Source organism: Nematostella vectensis, chromosome 5 (genome assembly GCF_932526225.1).
Source record: "Nematostella vectensis chromosome 5, jaNemVect1.1, whole genome shotgun sequence".
NCBI classification, from domain to species: Eukaryota; Metazoa; Cnidaria; class Anthozoa; order Actiniaria; family Edwardsiidae; genus Nematostella; species Nematostella vectensis.
Window position 1 is genome coordinate 8,813,091 of NC_064038.1, and position 19,159 is coordinate 8,832,249.

Below are 19,159 nucleotides of genomic sequence, written 5' to 3' on the forward strand. Positions count from 1 at the left end.
TAACCCTTTTGAAATGATTATATTCCCAGTAAAAGAAGTAGGAGAGCTCAGAGTGGCTGCAAGAACTGGTACAGCCCATTTGGTAAGGCGTGTGATGAATATTTCCACTGTAATGCGGTCACTAGTCTAGCAAAAATAGTATTGCAGCTTTGCTCAAGTATTTTTAGGGTGAAGGAAAATGCTTTCTGTGCAGATTCGGAACGCCTCCATTTTACCTTGCTTCCAAGACCTCTGGAATAGCCAACCCAGTAATGAAACAAAATCTACTGGAGTGCTTGTTATTATTATATTATTGTTATTTAATATTTCTGCCTTGGTCGGTTCTCTTTATATAACTTATATACAGTGAATCATGCACGTATGAATACCAGCTGCTGTATATGAGCTTTGTAAATGACACACGAATCAAAGTTCATACCATACATTTTTTATTCTCTTGCGCACAAAGAATCTAAAAAAGAACATTTACAAATTTGTATGACGATAAAAGGGCATACAAAAGAAATAACATGTAACTTCCGTTTAGATAGAGCAAGTTCGGCATCTTGATTCATTCTTATAATGAAGACAAGCAAGCTAATCCTCGCGATGTTCCTCGTTGTCTTGCTCGCTCCTGAAGGGGACACATGGCGGCGAAGGCGAGCTAAACCACCCTGTACGGGCTGTATCTGGTCCGCGTGGTCCGGATGGTCGGCTTGTACTCCTCGCGGCACGGCAGGGACCATGGTCCGGACACGTCAGCCAATTTTTGGGACGCAATACTGTGGCCGGTTCTGTTACGGAGCAACCACAGAATCTAAGAGCTGCCAAGTGGTGAGTGGTCACACGAATTCCCTCGGAAACGTTGTTGCTTATTGGCGGTCTGGAATGGAGAATACATGGTCAGAATCATATACATACTCTTTCAAATCGAAATTATAAAGTTTACGCCACGCAGCCAACTTGAAAAAGCCATAAAAATCTACACGTATTCCAAATAAGGAGTTTATTACTTATACGGAGGTACCCGACTCGACGAAACAGGAGACACGATATACCTCCCTTGGGGGTGGGGGACGGGGTTCTGCTGGATTGCCATGGAACGCCCCCTCTTTAGTCTCGACTTTGAAAAAGGCTGTATGGGAGATATTTGTACCTCCCAGAAATCCTTCCCTGCAGCTATTTGTGTGTGATGTATGACATTTCTTTTTCAGAATTGCTGAAATAAGGATGTGCTTACTACGAAAACGTCTTCGGTGATTGGCATTATATCTAGAACTAGGAAATTAGAGAAATACTGTTTTCAGTTCGGTTTGAATAAACGTTGAGACGGTGTCCTAGTCTGTAATTAACAAATACAGGTCTCCATCTCTTTCGTCTGCCTCTTTTCTTGTTGTCTGTACGGGATTGAACTCTTATACTCTAACATACTGACCACGAGAATAAAACATTTTATCTCTATTCTGCATTAATAACACAAACCAGTTCAGGGCGTGCACCTATTGATAGCTCGTGGTGCATGTATACAATAGTGATAATTGTAAAGTATGTAACTAACAGAAGTTAAATCAACGAGATCCAAATTTGTGAAGAGACGCTTCGAATGACCTTGCATATCTTACGACTCTTTAAATACTGACTCTCTTAACCTCCCACGAGGGGTATAAGTGTACATTCCGAAACGTGATAAAATATATTTGTTTGGTATCTTTCCCTTTGACCTTACATTAGGCACCGAATATTTGAAGGATCGGTGACAAAATTCCCGTATTCGAACAAGCGCAAAATGTATATGCGCCCAAAACTATTTGAATATCAGCTTTGCATTTGACTAAAATCCCTCTTTAGACAAGCCTGGATCACAATGGTGCATGCACGGCCGAAAACCCGAACGCGCAACCAATGGCGCGACGAGCATAAAGCCTATGAATCTCTCCTTATACGACTATGAAAAAAGGATTTTTAGCTAAAAAAACGCTTAATGGTCCTGAAAAGACGCATTCCCATTTTCTACTAAACCACAACTAAACTGCGAAACCAGGATCGTAGTGCGAGCCTAAATCAGATATATTTTTGGGGGTTTCTCGACTTCTAGAATTCTATAATTTTGTTGCACCTATTCCAGTAACTTTGTATTTAATAGCTAGAAGTCGGTCAAACAACAAGGGTGCAATCATTCGAGGCTGTACTTGAATAGTAGAATATAATATCGTGATGATAACACGAGTTAGTGACTAATGTACAGGTCAGCGACTAAGTGGCTACCCGAATGTGCCTTCACAGTGCACCTTCAATATTCCTGTTTCGTTTTTTTTTTTTTTGGAAAAATGTAAGTTCTTTTTTTTTTTCCATATGTGTTAAATAAGATGTTTCTAGCAAGAACAATGATGACTCGTGCAAAATTAAAGTCAACCAGACGCCCCGTTTACCGAGGTTCTAGGGCACAGTGTCCGTCATAACAAGGTTCAGAACACTTCACATTTTCAATGCATATGATAAGGCTATGAAGGAGAAAACAGGTATAATCCGTTTCGTTTATTTAGGCTGAAATACCCCTCTACAAGATGAGGAGTGTCTTCCCTCCAAGCGCGTTTCATGTAGCTCAAGTATTCTCACAGACTGTTAGCTCTCTGAACAAATAAACATGTCTTCTTCTATAAGGAGCTGTCAGATCTATTGCATAGCTCAACTGCAATCTTCAGGAGGTTATATTTCAGCGAGACCAGCCAGCTTCGGAGTTCCAGAAATTCCCAAGTTCTGAGAGCACTGTATTGTTCATTATATAAGGTATGTACATCAGTGACTGCGGTAGTATAGCGATAATGAAGAAATAACAATATGACTGGCAATATAGCAGTGCACAAAAAAACAGTTTCTGGAAGTATAGTCAAATATTGATTTTCACACAAACCACTCCGCACTCCTCAGCAGCTAACACACTGTGGTAACTGCGAAGCCATAGTTCATATTGGTATATTGTATAGTTTAAACGCGAAACCGCGCTATAAAAGGGATAGGGACGCCCCCTTTCACACCTCGAGAAGTTTGAAATCAAAACCAACATGGAGGACTAACCGTAAGGCAGAGCGATTCACACAAAATATGTGAATGCGTCCTTTAAAACCCAAATAACTTCCTCATCTTTCTCAACTTAATGTTTCTTCCTACCTTTGCTAGTTTATTTATATAAACTATCCATATAAACCAAATGTTCGATTTCGATAGGAAGGTGTCGCTGCCCTGGGCACGCTCCTTTCATAGTGTGGTTTCGCGTTTAAGCAACCGGGCACCGGCTAAAAAGCCTCCTGCTTCAAATGTACAGATCGCGTCGGTATAGTACCGGCGTCGGCTTAAAAAAGTTACGGCCTTAAAACTACTTTTTTTGCGCAGCGAAACATTACCCATTATCGCTAAATCGCCCTGGGGAGGACTCTACATAAAAGTAGAGGTGTTCGTCCTATCTCTTAGGGTATGAAATTCCCTTGACTGCTACGCTATCCCTTAGCGGATCTTCAAAGATTAAAAGATTCTTTTGATTTTGCTATCCTATCTAATGAGACTTAGCCTGCGGGCATCCGTAAATTGTTACATTATTACTAATAATGCAGCCTAATAACGCAGCCTAATGAGACTTAACCAAAACAGAGATGTGCTCGTTGGCGGTGTCTTGTGGTCCGCAACCAAGTTAATGAGAACAGTGAATATGTTCGTAGTTCTATTGCACCCAATATGCCATCCCTTAGGGTTAAAATTGCCGACTATCATCCACAAACCCCGCGCGTACTCGAGCTCTCTGGGGTGTACTTATCACCATGTTTCTCCCCAGTCCACTGCGCCATGACGTCCGGCAAACTTTTCATCGTGTTGTTCCTGGTCCTAATGGCGGCACAAGAGCTCCCAGCATGCACCACTTGCCAGTACTCCTCATGGTCAGGCTGGTCCGCGTGTTCTGGGGGGTACAGGGTGAGGTCGCGGTACGTCATCTGTGGGCACAATTGCAATTGGCCGACCACACAATATGCGAGATGCTGATGGGGTGAGTTTTTTTTTTATTTTGTCTTTCGGATTTCCTGTGGTCGTAGAGTTGTGACGTCAGTCACTTATATGCTAAGATTTGGCTATTCTTCATTATTAAAAATCCACTCTCAGACCATCACAAATCTCGCAATTTGATTGGCTCCCGTACCCACTATCTATTGAGCCATATATAGTGAGTAGCGAAAAAGCCGACAAAAATGTGGTTATTAATTTTTAAAATCGTCATTTATTTGAAGGTAGTATGTAAGTGGATTTATACTAAAGCAATTAGACTACTCGCTCTTGTCAACGAGACTACGCGCCTCGTTGACTATCTGTTGACTAAAAAAAAAACTCCAACTCGTAGTCTAATTGTTAAATAGTAAAAGACATGACGAAAGGGGAAGGGTTGACCGCCACCTTGCTCACCGCTACAATCCCGAGAGTAGCTCATTGCAGATTTAAAGCCGCATTGTCACCAGTTTACTTCCGGTCGATTACCTAGCAATATCCGATTATTTTTAACGGAAAACGCGAAAAATATTTCAAAATATTGAAAGCAGTGTGTCTACTGGAAGTTTCTTCGATGATGCAATTGATAATTTAGAGCGGATGGCCCGTTAAATATCTCGGATTCGAATAGATTCTTTTGTCTTTTAACGGTTGAGGTTTCTGTCGGACCTCCGAAAGTAAACTGGTGACAATGCGGCTTTAATGTTGCTTTCAACATTGTGTGCCGATAGCCCCTTGTCTTTCTTGAGCCAACTCTCTAGACACGACGGGGGTGAGGGGAAGGGGAGAGAAATGTCTATTACTTTTCTTGGCCATTTATTTTACCATCCACTACCCGACATGCGATCAACCGTTTAATACATTGAATCATATCGAAGTTTTGTATATTTCATAGAGGTTAGCTGTTTTACTATATATATTTACTATTTTCTTATTGGTGATTACCTGACGCAAATATATATTTGTTTTTATTTTAAGGAAAGCCAACCAGAAAAAAAAGCCAACCAGAAAAAAGGAAATGTGACGAACTTTTTAGGAAACGACCGACTTAAAAGTGTCAATTTGTTCATTTTGTTTATTTTGTTTCTTAAATCTATTAAACTAGTGGAAATGACAATTTGCGTTTTTAACGATTGTAACTGATGAAATTGCATTGCAGTGTAATGTTATACACTATAATACTCTAATAAAAAAAATAGATTACAACAATGATTTGTCTTCCATCAGTGTTCTAAATTTGGTGTCATACAAAAAAGTCATGAAATTATGCACGTGCATAAAGCGTCCTTTCTGGTAGAGATAGGGAGCATAGCAAATAATGCGTTAAAATCGATTAATTCTTACAAAAAGACTATCTCACCCGATGAAGCGCTATTCGCCTGTGAAGCCCCTCGCCCCCACCCCCACAGCAATGAAAGGACGCCAAGCTCGCACCAGCGCTCTTTGCGGGCGTTAATTGTTTGGTACTTCATGTAGCCAGCCATATAGTGTGTCAATCCCCCCCATTACCATATAAGGGCATTTTTTGTGGTTTAAATTATTAGATGACTGTGGAGATCATTAAAACCATTAGTAAACCAAAAGCACCACAGGAAACCCAAAAGGGGCATCAGTGACTATCAGTGGCTTACAGCTGTACAAAGAGGAGCTAACGTTCTGCTTGACTGGGCGAGTCTTTTGCTACGAGTTTGGACGTCAAGCACTTGGAATGATGCCATGGCTGTTTATGCTTATTAAAAAACTAAGTTCAGCTTAGCACTAAAACTGTGCTAATTCCCGCTATAACGTTTCAACACTGAGTAGGATAATGCCGATTTAATCAACCACCCCTAGATTTTAATCAAAATAACTAGACCTTTTTAGACTTGTGCTGTGACATACACCAGTGGATTGGATCACATATATGCCATTTCTAGCAAGTGAATATCTTTAACCTAGAAAATAGAATTTTTTTTACTTGGACATGACTGGACTCATTGATAGGGATGATATGCATAGCTTTTTTAGAAAAAAATGCCCAAGAAAACATCAGATTCAGGCAAGGTTTTGTGATAAGATTACTTTGACGGTGAATATACAGGAAAAGTACCAAAAGTGGGTTGACACTGCTGCTTTGAATTTATAAAGGCAAAATTTTTTATAGAATTTGGGCTCCCTGTGGTTTCCCTAATGGTTTTAACATAAGAATTATCTGTTAGAATATCAGCCATAACTTAAAGGAGGCTTGTTTGTATATCAAGCATAATTTGCCTACACTGTTGTATGCACCTAAGCTTGCGAAAAAGGCATTGTTCTCAGGCAGTGAGGCAAGCATGATTTTTAGGGTGTGTTGGTAAACACATTGACCCCTCAACCGGCCTGTACCGGCTTTGGGAAGTATCCACAACCCAAAAAATTCATAAATTCAAAATAAACACAACAAGATGAAGATACTCAGGCATCAGTCTAAGGGATAAATGGTCTTACAGATATGCATCCAACCAAGGTGTTGGCATCTACTCTTAAGCCAAATAATAGCACAGGTTCTTTGACAAATCTCAAATCGAACAAGGAGAGAAAAGCAGAATCACCCCTCTCAATAAAACGCTCAAAATACCACACAAGGGAGAGAGATCAGCAAACACAGCTCAAGACACAAATAGATACCTTTATTCTGATCCTCCAGGTACATTTCCTTGGCCTCAAAACACAATGTCCATTCCTTGAAGGATTGTACAACCACGAAAATATCTTTACGTATTGCAAAGCATTCTGGGAGATCCAGGGGAAAAATCACGAGGGGAGGGCCAGTCAACACTCCTCTCCCCAAAGTCAGATGGTTTTTTATAAGTCTTTTCACCCCAAAGCCAAACAAATCAATTCCAGGTCATACAGACCCAGAATAGCAGTGTAAACAATTTTGGAATCAATTTGGTTTCAGAAAAGACACCATTTAGGAGAGCTGTGGTGATTCATTAGAAAATTATTTTCTCATCCGGGCAAGAAAAAATCATCATGAGTCCACCTTTGCTTGCAAATATCCATAAGCAAAGCACTCAATTATGCCCCAAAAGACTTCGTGATGTCCTGTGACACTCTCCTGATATGCTCATAGCTGTATTTTTGATGAAAAATACAAGCAACCATCAACTTGTGCTGGCTTCAGCACAACGACGAGGGATTAAAAGTGGGGACCGCAAAGCACTGTTGGAAAGCTTGGATACCGCTGACTAGGTGCAGCTGTGTTTGACCCGCTGACGGGCTGTATAAAACTCAGAATAGGGGGGGAGGTATCTGTTTTCAGTCTGTTTTTTGTAAATTCAGCTCCAAAAAAGCCAGGAGTCAATGGGTTAAAAATATATTTCTATTTTCTAAGTAAGTTTGACTGCAAAAAGAAAGCTAAAAGGAAGAGGTAACATAATCCTGCTCGATCATTTTCGCCGCCAGTTGGCTCAATTTTTTTTCTCTTAAATACCGCTTTCTTAGTTAGCCAAGTTTCTTTGGGCCGTGAACTGGTAGGTCCCTTAAAAAGCGCGATTGTGTGTGAATCTTTTATTTATTTCATGGTCACTTGCATTGATTTTAGCGGCGTGGCCAGGATTTTTAATAGGAAGGGGACCCGAAAGGGACTGTCAAGGCCTTTTTCATTTGTATTTTAGATAATGTCTTCTACATTTGCTGTATTTTTGGCTGCTAAAAGGGGGGGGGCCCTAAGCCACCCCCTGGCTACGCCGCTGGATTTGCGATAGTAAAAGCACTGTCTTTCTCGGGATGTCATAGCTCTTTCGTCATACGGGACCTTTGCTTTCATGCTGTTATATAGGCGCCAATTTGCCACGTGTTGGCCAATGCTGCCAGTCATATATAAGAGCATGATTAGAAATAAAAGAATGGCGCGTGCCTAAAGCCAGGGTTCCCCTTGATTTTTAAAGATGAAGTAATTACGCAAGAGCAAACACATCTAAGTTCCCTGCTAGCAGAGGCCTCTTTTCTCTGTATTTCGCTGGGCTTGCGTTCGCGAGGAAAAGAGGACGCCAGCGAATGCCAGCTCAGCGAAATACAGAGAAAAGAGGCCTCTGCAAGCAGGGAAACATCTAAGTAGTTCCAGGACTTTTGTTTCTTTAATCATGCTTTTGTGCACTTTTGACTTGTTAACGCAAAAAGGCGCTAGTCTTATCTGAAATCGTTAAAGGGTTTCTTCAATAGCGTTGCCTGAAAGCAAAAGCGTTTATAAGTATAAATGGTAGCAGATGTGTCTAACCTAGGCGGCCTTTCATCTAAAATACGCGAAAACAGGACTACGAGACCGGACGGAGCTTACTGCAATTTTTATTAAAATTCGAGCTCGAAATTTAGTGGACAGAGGTAAGAAGCAGTTTTTTTTTTTTTAGAAATTTGGAAATTTCGGACTTAAATTCAAACATGCTGACACGGTTTTCGTCGTCCGCTATTAAAAATCTCTTCCCGCCCTCACGGGAACATGAACATTTCTAAAATCGCTAACAACACAACACTACATTTTATCCTTCATAATATGCACTTTGTGCTTTATATGCTTTATATGTGCTTTATATTTGCTTAGTCGCAAAGACTTAATATCAGTTTATGGTTTACTACATTAGCTGATGAAGCACGTGTCCTTCAAAGAACACGCGGTAGTTTGCCCGCGTTCCCTAAATTTTATCACTGATGGTTCTCCTACAGTCTAACAAATCTAGCTTTGGGTAATAATAGGGTACCTGTGTTTGGGGGTGGGGGAGGGGGTGGTAGCACGTTTCAACCACAACCTATCTGATAAGGGTGGGGGGTGCTACGTTCCAGCAACCACCTGAAAATCGGGTACCTAAAGGTATGCTGTCCACCCGCCAACCACCTTCCAAAAAAGGGTGGAATAACCCGTAATTCACCAACCTTTTCTTTTAAATCGTGTCCCTAAAAACTACCAACGTTTTAACCTCTTCCCTTATTTACATAAATGTGTACATTAACAGCACACTAGCATACACACATTGGCATCAGTCGGGCCAAGACGGGACGCTAGCACATTCTTCTATGACGCGTGCAGTTCGGAAACCATGGACGGCTGTTTTGTCTTTATTAGGACTCGTCAGCATGGCGTAGCCGGTTTGCCTCTCTTAAACTTTATCGGCAATAAACTGCAGGGCGACCTTGACTCGAAAACGGAAAGTCCTTATTTGGGCACTTGTATGCGGAAAATTGCTAAGGATGTCTAGCAATAAGGAAATTGTAAAAATAATCGTTAGCAAAAAGGCGGCAGGTGATGTACTATGCTAGGGTGGGAGGGGATATTATGGGGGGGGGAGTGTGTAGCGTGCTGATAAGAGAGAGAGGGTGCCACGGGGTAGATGAGTAGAAAAAGTATCATGCGGGACACCGGGACACGGAATTCGGCCTAAATTCGGTGCGGGATGCGGGAAAACGCATAGTGTTGCGGGATTCGGGATGCCAGGCCCTCGGGATGCGGGATCGTACAGTGTGCGGGATGCGGGATTTTTTAACTTCTCTGACCATCTGACGGGAAATCGAAAGCCTGTACTGTTAAAATGTGTATTTTATAACGACTCTTCAGTTTCGTGTGGAATAAACGGGAACGCGGGATCAAGACCCCCCTCCCCCCCCTTTCAGACCCTGATGCAAGAAACACACGAATTGCGGATACCCTGGGTTCCGCTTTCCCAGCATGCTAAGGGGCGGGGGACAAAACTCTCGGAGCCTTTGGTCTCCAGGGAAAATCACGGATAACGATAGTAAATCAACCTGTTGATTAAAAAAGGCGACAAGAGTCCGTTTTTGTTAGGTTGAACTCATCGTCGTTCATGTCACGAATAAATGAAAACTAATCATTCGCCTCCATTTCACCCTCCTATTCGACACTGTACAGGACCCGAAATGATCCCAGGACCCGAAACGATCCCAGGACCCGAAACGATCCCCAAAAGTTCCCCAACTGATCCCGGGACCCGAAACGATCCCCAAGAGTCCCCGAAATGAACCCCAAGGAATTACAGTAATGGACAACTAAAGGAATGTGTAAGGATTGACTTTCAGTTTTAAAAACATATGAAACATTTAGCTTTGTTTGTGTTATTAAAAGGAAATTTACATTAACTAAAACTATAGTATTAAGATTTTAATATACGACTGCGGGGGAAATACAGTGGTTGAGTCAGAAATTAACAATTCCCGTGATAGTAATTTGAAGAACCCGGCGTGGATAAATCATTTTTACATAACAAGCCATAAAAGAAAGTCTTTACAGATAGGACATCCTGCTTTTCATAGGAAGCGAAATGTTTTAAAGTTATTTTTTAGCATGTTTGTTTTCGGTGAATGAAAGACCTATCATATCATGATATCATGCCGGGGTGTACGCACGACTACATCAGGAAATTCAAAACTCATATAATATTGCTTTTTACAAAAGCCACATCCTCTTAATATTTTGCATCGGTAGTAGAAGGGTTGTTCGAGTGTATTGCTCAGTGTGCTTTTGTCATTCCATCTTCTCGGCCAAACCGGCTGCCTAAAATGTGTCGGTAAATATTCGCTCTTGTGGACAAGGATTTCGTGGTGAAACACATGTTTGGTTGTCAAATGAATATTAATTTTTAGGGGTGTGATGTTTACCGGAAATGAGACTCTCATTATAGTGTCAGAGTCATGTGTCGGAACAGCAAAATGTCAAGAGTGTGATGGAAGGTCAAAAGTTTGGTTGATCTGAGCAAAGCTGTGCTATGTTTATGCTGTATTCCTCTCAGTAGCAATTTAAAGTTGTGTATTTGTTCTGGACTCTGTTTATGGGTTTAACGCCGGGCAATGTAATAAATAGAAGTATTGTGTTGGAATTTAATATTTTTAAGTCACGTTGTTTAGAAATCGAGTCGCTGTTAACCCTTTATTATGCTTCAGAATTGCAAGTATTTCTTCTGCTTTCCCTTTGTCCATTACCGCAATTCCTTGGGGTTGATTTCGGGGACTCCTCGGTATCGGTTCGGGTCCGAGGATCAGTTGGGGTACTTTTGGGGATCATTTCGGGTCCTGGGATCGTTTCGGGTCCTGGGATCATTTCGGGTCCTGTACAACACCACGCAAATAAATCTTTCCATCGGCAATTGAGCATCTGGGACTTTATCAAATATCCTTACTCAGGTATCGGACTTGATTTACTGTCACTGATACTGGAGTATACCGTTGCGTTTTCGAAGTAAGTAACAATAACAAAAGAGAGGCTGACAGACATTCTTTAATTTACGGTGTCAGCAGCTGACACACTTGTAACATTAGTTGGCGGGGGTCAAAGGGTTGGGGCTTGTGGAGGCAGGTTCTTTAGAGCTCACGATTTATTATCCTAGCTCTCTTTACAGTTGCGCCATACCGCTTGTTTATCTAGAAAAACGAGATTTTTTTAGTTATTGGCACGCAAAGTCTCAATTAGTGACCTCACACGAACTCAACCGCTAAAGATCCGCTTACGAACGCTGTACTAAAACGTGCTGTGAAGCAATAATTCCAAATTGCAGATTGCAGAAGTTATTTTAACGTTTATTATTTGGAATTATATGCTTGAAACAACTTGAATGTATCTTTTAAGAATATAATGAAGATATAAAAATATTAAAAGTGTTTTATTGTCGTAATGTTGCGTTGAGTGTACTGTGTTATTTGAAAGTGCTGTAAATCATCATCATCATCATCATTTATTTATTCATTCACACCCTTTCCTTCTTTAAACTTTGCTTTAACAGAGTGAAAAAATAATGAAATAGAGAAATACAGGTGCACCTTTCACAGGCTGTTTGTTTTACTCCATTTGATAACCTGTTGTAAGCCCCCTAGATGTGTGCAGAACCTCACTCTTGGCCTTTATTATAACAATAGGTGTCTAAGGTTACCCTGCCTTGTTATCGATCAGTGCTTCTTCCCTTTAAAGCGTGTTACATGCGCCGCTATATAGCGCATTGCACGGACCTGTCCTGTCTCCAAACAAACAAGTTTTTCTAAGCACTTGGGTAAACTTTTCCGGTTAACAACTCACAAACAAAGGAGAGACTAAGAGTTGCCTAGTTTGTGGTTAATCCTGTATGCTGATAACCATTCTGCAAGTGACAAAGACCTCATTGAATAAGGTGCGTTTGGCAAGGAGGTACGAGCGTGAGTGTAAAGAAAGGGCTTTAAAACTCTGTAGGTTTTGCACCCAAACATCCGAGTGCAGATATTATTGGAAACCGACATCTGTGCTTTTCTTATTATTATAAAAACTGCGCAGAGAGAATTTCAACAAGGGCTGGTGAGCTGACAACGCTGGCATCTTTAAACGCCGTACTCACCTATCTTTAGTTCATTCTTGGGGTAAACAATCACCTTCTTATCTACGATCTACAGTATCCCCACAGAGCTTACGATATTTTTTTCTTGGGATGGTATGACCTCTAGAATTCTCCAGGTCAAATGGAATTTATGTTTGTTTCTTCAAGCAAAAAAGGGAATAAAAGCCCTTTAATTGGATCTAGAAGCATAAGCCCTGTAATAGGATCTAGACATTAATAGATTTTGAGTCTTACTATTACGTGGCTACATATTTGTACGTGCATTATCCGGGCCCGGCCCGTTTTCGCAGGAGGTATTCCGTGGGTCCACCCAGAGTAGATGGTTTCTCAGACAGGAACGCGAAAACTGAGTTCATTCATTTGTCCACTTTCAACTCACGCGGAATGGAGCACTTAGTTTTGAAAGTGCTTGTGCTTATTTAGGCACTGGACTTCTTCATTAAAGTATGAACAGAGAACCTACTGCTTTCAATTAAATGTCTGTAGTACAACAATTTTCATCTCCCGTGTCTTGTCTAGATTAGGGCTTTGAATTGATAGACTTCTTATGAATCTCGAACCTCTCTAGTATTACCTTTTGATTTCTTACTTTACGGAAATCTCCCGTTTCTTCGCTCCTTAGATAGTTTGTATGCATAGCTAGTGTATGGTGGTAAAAGTCACACTAGGCCTTTCTTACAAATACAAAGAGTCGACGCCCCATTCTACTTCCAAAACAAGCTTCTGTAGCACAATCTTTCGAATTGCCATTTCACAGAGGATCTTCTACGTACCATGGATCCACTCAAACTCCTCCTCGCGTTGTTCCTCGTCATCTTACTCATCCAAGAAGCTCACTCATGGCGGCGCAGGCGGCGGCGCAGAGCTTGCTCCGGATGTAGCTGGTCCGGGTGGTCCGGATGGTCGGCTTGTTCTCGGTCATGCGGGGCGTATGGGACCAAAACTCGGACGCGGTATGGACGTTGGTCGCCGGCTTACTGCGGCCAGAGCTGCAGCGGAAGTAACACACACTCAGTTAGCTGCTATATGGTGAGTGCGACATGATCAGTTATGAAGGTTATTTGGTGATCTGACCGTATACCGCAATACATGATTAAATGTCCTATTTTTTTTAATATTAACAAGTTATCTGTCCGCATTATTGTGGGTTGCTATCCTGTCAACTCGTGACTGTTAAGGGAAAAACCTGATAAAGATTCCCTTTTACCCATATTAAAATATAAATCTGCCCGTATTACCGAGGCCGCTGCTGTCCTGATAGTTGTTAATGGTACTGGAGTTCCTGATAGACTTATCGTATCATTTAGGGTTAGCTTGTAATCTGTCGCATTATTTTAGAGGTGGTACTGGAATTCCTTATATAAACTGACCGTGTTATTCACGGTTGGCTAGTTTGTGTCCTTACTATAACGTTTAAGCTATCGACTTTTTCGTATTATTCAGGTTTATCTAAAGTAACCTGTCCGTATTACCTGGTACTGGAGTTACTGATATAAACTGGCCGTGTTATTGAGGGTTAGCTTGTTACATGTCCGTATTACCCAGAACTGTTTTCGCATTAACTGTAACTGATACTGGAGTAACTGATATAAACTGACCGTGTTATTCAGGGTGAGCTTGTTAACCTGTTTGTATTACCCAGAAATGCTTTCGCATTAACTGTAACTGATACTGGAGTTACTGATATAAACTGACCGTGTTATTCAGGGTTAGCTTGTTAACCTGTCCGTATCACCCAGGGCTGTTGTTGTGTCAACTGTAACTGGTACTGGAGTGGTTGGTATAAACTGGCCGTGTTATTCAGGGTTAGCTTGTTAACCTGTCCGTATTACCCAGGGCTGCTGTCGCGTCAACTGTAACTGGTACTGGAGCGGCTGGAGTCGCTGTACCGGGTGTGGTTATTCTACACAAAGTAGCACGGTGGTGATAAGAACGGCGGCTTCCTGTGGAGGCACGGCCTGTCCGAGTGTCCGGGTCCGGACCCAGAGATGCAACACTGGCGTGTAAGTGACATCATCAATAGATAATTATTCTAACCATCATCATCCGCTTCTTCGTCATCACATCATCATCGACATCAACACCTTTTTTTTTTCTAAAAAAAAATGTATTGTTCGTACGATCTTGATAGCCGTTTTACCCAAAACAGCTATTAATATAACTTTTCTGCGCCGTGATAAGCCTCTAAATACCTTCCGTTTATCTTCGAACCATGAGATTAATTAAGCCTTTGATTGCTCTTATTACAATATCATCAAGTAAGGTCACCGTAAAGACTTGCAAATTTACACTGTCGACAATAAAGGTCAATTGCCCAATATCGCCCCATCGCGTCATAGCACAAACCCTCTCCTGATTGAAGCTTAAGCCGTGACTAACAGTAGAGAGATACCCTCTCGGATTGTATAAAAGCGGCGAGTCCGTACTCAATAGTATGTTCAAGTTTCGGGCTGCACACCTAGCAGAGTTCCGCGCTAATTACTAGTGCAGCTGTTGTTTTTCGTAGGAGTGGATAGATTAAGTTAGACATATGTTACCAGAGTCACTCTAGCGCTGATAAGTGCTCGTAGAAAGCTGTTCTGTGCAAGACGTTTGGCATTTAAAACACGTTCCTTCCACAACCAAGGCATTCATCTCTAATAATTTAGGTACTGGCCAGGCTGGAGATTCCACCTCTTTCATGTTCGTCTTTGAATAAGAGCCAACGCATTAGTGTTTGAACGCCTTTAGGCCTTTTCTAACGCTCATCATTTGGGATGAATCCGTCCTCCGTCCTTTCGCTTGTGCTACTTGTTGTGGGGATGTGCGCTCAGTTTGGGGATTCCTGGAGAAGACGGGGCCACTTCGTCCGTAGGCGTCGGGCCTGCAAGGGGTGTCAATGGAGCACGTGGTCCGCTTCCTCCTGCTCGAAGCCGTGCGGTAGTGGCACGAGAACCTACACCCGCACTAGGGTTAGCGTCGCGAACTGCGGCCTCCAGTGCACCGGAGGCGACCGCTATACGGCGGCATGTAATACTCACTGCTGCCGCACGGACTGTGGGTATACCTGGGGGGTGTGGTCACCCTGTAGGGGGTGCGGATGGTCCACGCAGTTCAGGGGTGTGGCGAGAATTTGGAGGCAACCTTGTGGAGGGGAAGGGCGTGTCCCGGACGGCAATCTCGGCGCTGCAACACTGGACAGTGAGTACCATTTTATTAAGGCTCGAAAGCCTTCCCTAATCTTAAAAGCTGCGTTGGTAGTTGGAATTCAAGCTTTTGCACCATAAACCTATAGAGATGGTCACGCATAGAGCGTGCGAGAGTCTCTCCATTGTCTAAAACAAATTCAGCAATAAACGCATGTGACTTTGAAAGGTAAGCCACAAGATATAAACAAGATCTCCGACTACAGCTAATATACAAAACATCCCCAAGGCAAAGTTATTCCCAATATGCTTATGCTTCTCTTTTGTTTAAGTAAACTTCACCTTTACACGCGTCAAGTCTGGGTCTTTCAAGCTAGCATTACACGGTTTTCTTTGTTAAATTTTCTTAACATCATTTGCTCTGGATTTCTATAAGAAAGCTATAACTATCTAATGTGGTAAAGATGAAATTGCTACCCTAATGGAAGTGACGTTAAGAAAATGATTATATTTTTTTGAAAAGCGATGCGTCGAGACAAGCTCTTCGTCGCCTTTTTCCTCTTAGAGCGCCGTAACCTCTTAATCCATCCTGTAGGAGTTACTTTAGTCATTTTTAGCAAAATGCAAAGAGGAACCATCTTTTTCCGGGCTGATTTTTAGAAACCTTTGCAAATGTTTTTTATTTAATTTAGTGAATAAGTATAAGACTTTGTTTTTAGATGTTTATTTCGCAATTGCGTCGAATGATATGTCTTCCCTTTTTTAATAAAAAAAATAACGTTATGGCTTAGTATGGGTGCTATAATTGGCCTGTAGTCCTATCCCATTTGACTCTTATCTATTTTCGCTACCTTGTGGTAAATTAGAAATATGATATTTTTGTTATCGCTGTACAAATACTGTAGAGATAACAAACAATACCAGGGGGGGGGGGGGGGGGGGGGGGGAGGAGGAGTAAAAACAATACAGCATGCGAAATAAAGAATATTCTCTCTCCTCATTTTTCCTATATATGACATAGGTAATATTGAAGATCAACGTGCAAACGCACTTTATTTTATTAGTTTGATCCGTTAAAATCAAATCTAAAGTTCAAGCAGCCGAGAAGCATCCAAGAATAAAAGACCAAAATAAATATCCTAATCTACATTCAGACACTCAAAAAATCCTCTAACCAATAACTTACTCTACTAAGCTTCTACTTCCACACTACCTAGCTGTATCCCTTGCGCAGTGATTTGGAGAGAACTAATTAAAAGGAACTGTGTTTCAGTGATGCACGTTGAGGTGCTAGAAGTTCACATTTTTTAAGTTCCCTAATGCAATATGACAACAAGGGGATATGTGACCGGTTTTCATGGTCGCAAAATAACACTAGTTATTTCGCGAGTGGCTAGAGGCGTCGCTTTCGCAGGCTTGTGCGATCGCTTGAGGTTTGTAACCCTAGTTAAAGGGGTCATAACCGGTTACACTTGTCGGGGCGCGTCCTTCGGACTTAAGACGGTATTGATGTTTATGGACGCGCTATCGCTAAAACAAATTAGTACGATCTCGTACGAACTATAAATGCGAGTTCCGCTTTGTAGTTAACTGTGCTAATACGGGCGCTAAACGAGTCTACTCAGTAATGAAGACAATGTATACCTCGTTGCTACTTGAGTCTGCCCTGAAGAAGTCTAATTAAAGACGAAAATTTGGCAGAGTCAAATTCCAGTTTTTGGTGTATTGTATTCATTCTTCTGGTTCACGAACACGGCTATTTGGGCTTTTTGTATTTATTCGTTGCTACTTGAACATTTTTCTAAGAATACAACATTTTAAAAGACTTTTAAAGAAATTAAATAATTATTGAGGGTTACAAGTTTACTGTGTGATGCGCTATTACGCGTTTCTTGTAGCACTGAAAATGCTGAAGGACATTTAATTTATTAATATGAATAAGTGGAAAATAGATAAACATATGATGTTTTAAGTATGTAGCTTTACTATCGCACAGAGCCGGTAGAGAGGACCTCTCTTCATACCTACTGCAATTACCTCGCTGTTATACAGATAACGTGATCTTGACTTGTCTGTTTCTGCACTGCTATGTAGGTACACTGCGCAGACCGAGCATTGCAGGCTCTACTCTTGATACAACCCTCATTGCCCCCCCCCCCCCCCCCTCCATTGAGATCGAGACTTCCTTTTCCGAACACTGCATAAGACAGATAGAGTTTAGCTAGTTTGATAGTTTCTACTCTGGGCGACTTGTGTACGATTTTTAACGCATCAGTGACAAGAAGTCCGGCAACTGGATGGGTTCCAATCTAACGATTTGGCAATCCGAAATAACCATTCGTCTCTCGTTGAATCCAACTTAAATATCTTTTCCAAAACAAGCTAAAAAACAAGTTCCTTTCTTCATTGGCAATACCCAAGTGCTTTCTTTTCGAAATATTTATTGAGTTCTGCATTTTTGATAAACGGCCTTTTTTCAGTGGTCTCAATCATGAATCCTATATATAATAGCATCACAGTCACCATAATTCGCAACCTCTCTTCAGGCATCCTATTATGATAGCGCGGCTTCTTAGGTGTCAAAGTGACCAATCCCACCAAATTAGAGCGCCCGTACTATATCAATTATTTTAAAAATGATTTTTATAAGTATGTTAGCTATACTATCGCACAGAGCCAGTGGAAAGGACCTCTCTTTTAACTAAACCGCAAGATCGAAACGCTGATACTACGAAATGTGGATGAGAGGTTTTTCTCATTTCCGTGCTTGTGGTCTCCCTTTGCCGCCCAGCCTCGTTTTGGAGAAGTCGCCGCCGGCGCAGGTCAAACTGAATCCCGTGTTCCAGGTCATAGGACTTAGGATCATACTAACGGCGGCGTCTTGTGGTGGATGTTGCCATAGCAATCTTTTGACGAACAGACAACAATGTAGTTTTAAAATAGGGAGCGCATGCGCAGGATGCTGTAACTCGACCCAGGCTCGCGCGCCAGTGGTTCACCACAGGCCCATATGTGGATGAATCGCTTGTCCGGAATCAGAGGCGCGCAACTGCCCCACAGGAATGTAAGTCACTAGACTTCACTTTTTCTTTTTTTCTATATGGGATACCTGTGCAATGGAATATATTGTTCAATCTTTCTGTCAGCATAGCACACTTATCTTCACCATTTCGTGTGAAAGTAATAATTATCGCTCCGTTTGAGAAATACTGTGCTATGTTTTCTTGGTCAAAAAACTTCCTAATAGATTGCAATTTTGAGTATATTTTCTTGCGCTGCTGTGTCGATTGTTGTGTTACGTTTTATTTTTATGTAAATATAGGCTAGTAAAAAGAGCGAGATATAGTATTCATTCAAAGCAAAGGATCACGCACATTCATATCAAGGGGACTATATTGGTCACAGCGCAGTGACGCATAGAATCGCTGACTTGAGATTCCTCTCTGCAAGGTTATCCGTATTGCTGTCACCAGACCAAGAGCCTCAATAGGGGTTGACGACTCAGGTTAAACTTGTTACGGCACGCGTATGATGTGGGGGGTCCAGGACAACATGGTGTATGATATCCAACATAGACATTTCTTTAAATCATACACCATTAATTTTCCTTTTTCCGTTTTGATCCACTCTCATTAGAAGTCGTTTTTATGATGCATATGAGCTCTCATCCTCGCGTTTATGAGTACACTTTTAGACTGT

At 41.6% G+C, this 19,159-nt stretch overlaps 1 protein-coding gene and 2 long non-coding RNA genes across 4 annotated transcripts in view; all 3 read left to right on the top strand.

Annotated features, from left to right (window-relative positions):
• Positions 1–10: 10 nt before the first annotated feature.
• Positions 11–1,335, top strand: LOC125563073. Its single transcript, XR_007308104.1, has 3 exons — positions 11–82; positions 527–813; positions 1,194–1,335. It is a non-coding gene; the product is annotated as an uncharacterized LOC125563073 (long non-coding RNA).
• A 1,310-nt stretch (positions 1,336–2,645) lies between these two features.
• On the top strand, positions 2,646–5,220 carry LOC116603486. Its single transcript, XR_004290626.2, has 3 exons — positions 2,646–2,766; positions 3,806–4,015; positions 4,987–5,220. It is a non-coding gene; the product is annotated as an uncharacterized LOC116603486 (long non-coding RNA).
• A 6,733-nt stretch (positions 5,221–11,953) lies between these two features.
• The window catches only part of LOC5519930 (protocadherin Fat 4), a 44,934-nt gene continuing 37,728 nt past the window's right edge, over positions 11,954–19,159 (top strand). Inside the window, exons 1-3 of one of the 2 annotated variants that reach the window (XM_048727550.1) lie at positions 11,954–12,134; positions 13,093–13,364; positions 14,172–14,338. In XM_048727550.1, the coding sequence (XP_048583507.1) occupies positions 13,110–13,364; positions 14,172–14,338 (422 nt within the window). In that variant the 5' untranslated portion in view covers positions 11,954–12,134; positions 13,093–13,109. Of the gene's footprint in view, positions 12,135–13,092; positions 13,365–14,171; positions 14,339–14,671; positions 15,516–19,159 lie in introns of those variants that run through there. The other variant, XM_048727553.1, reaches the window with a different exon arrangement.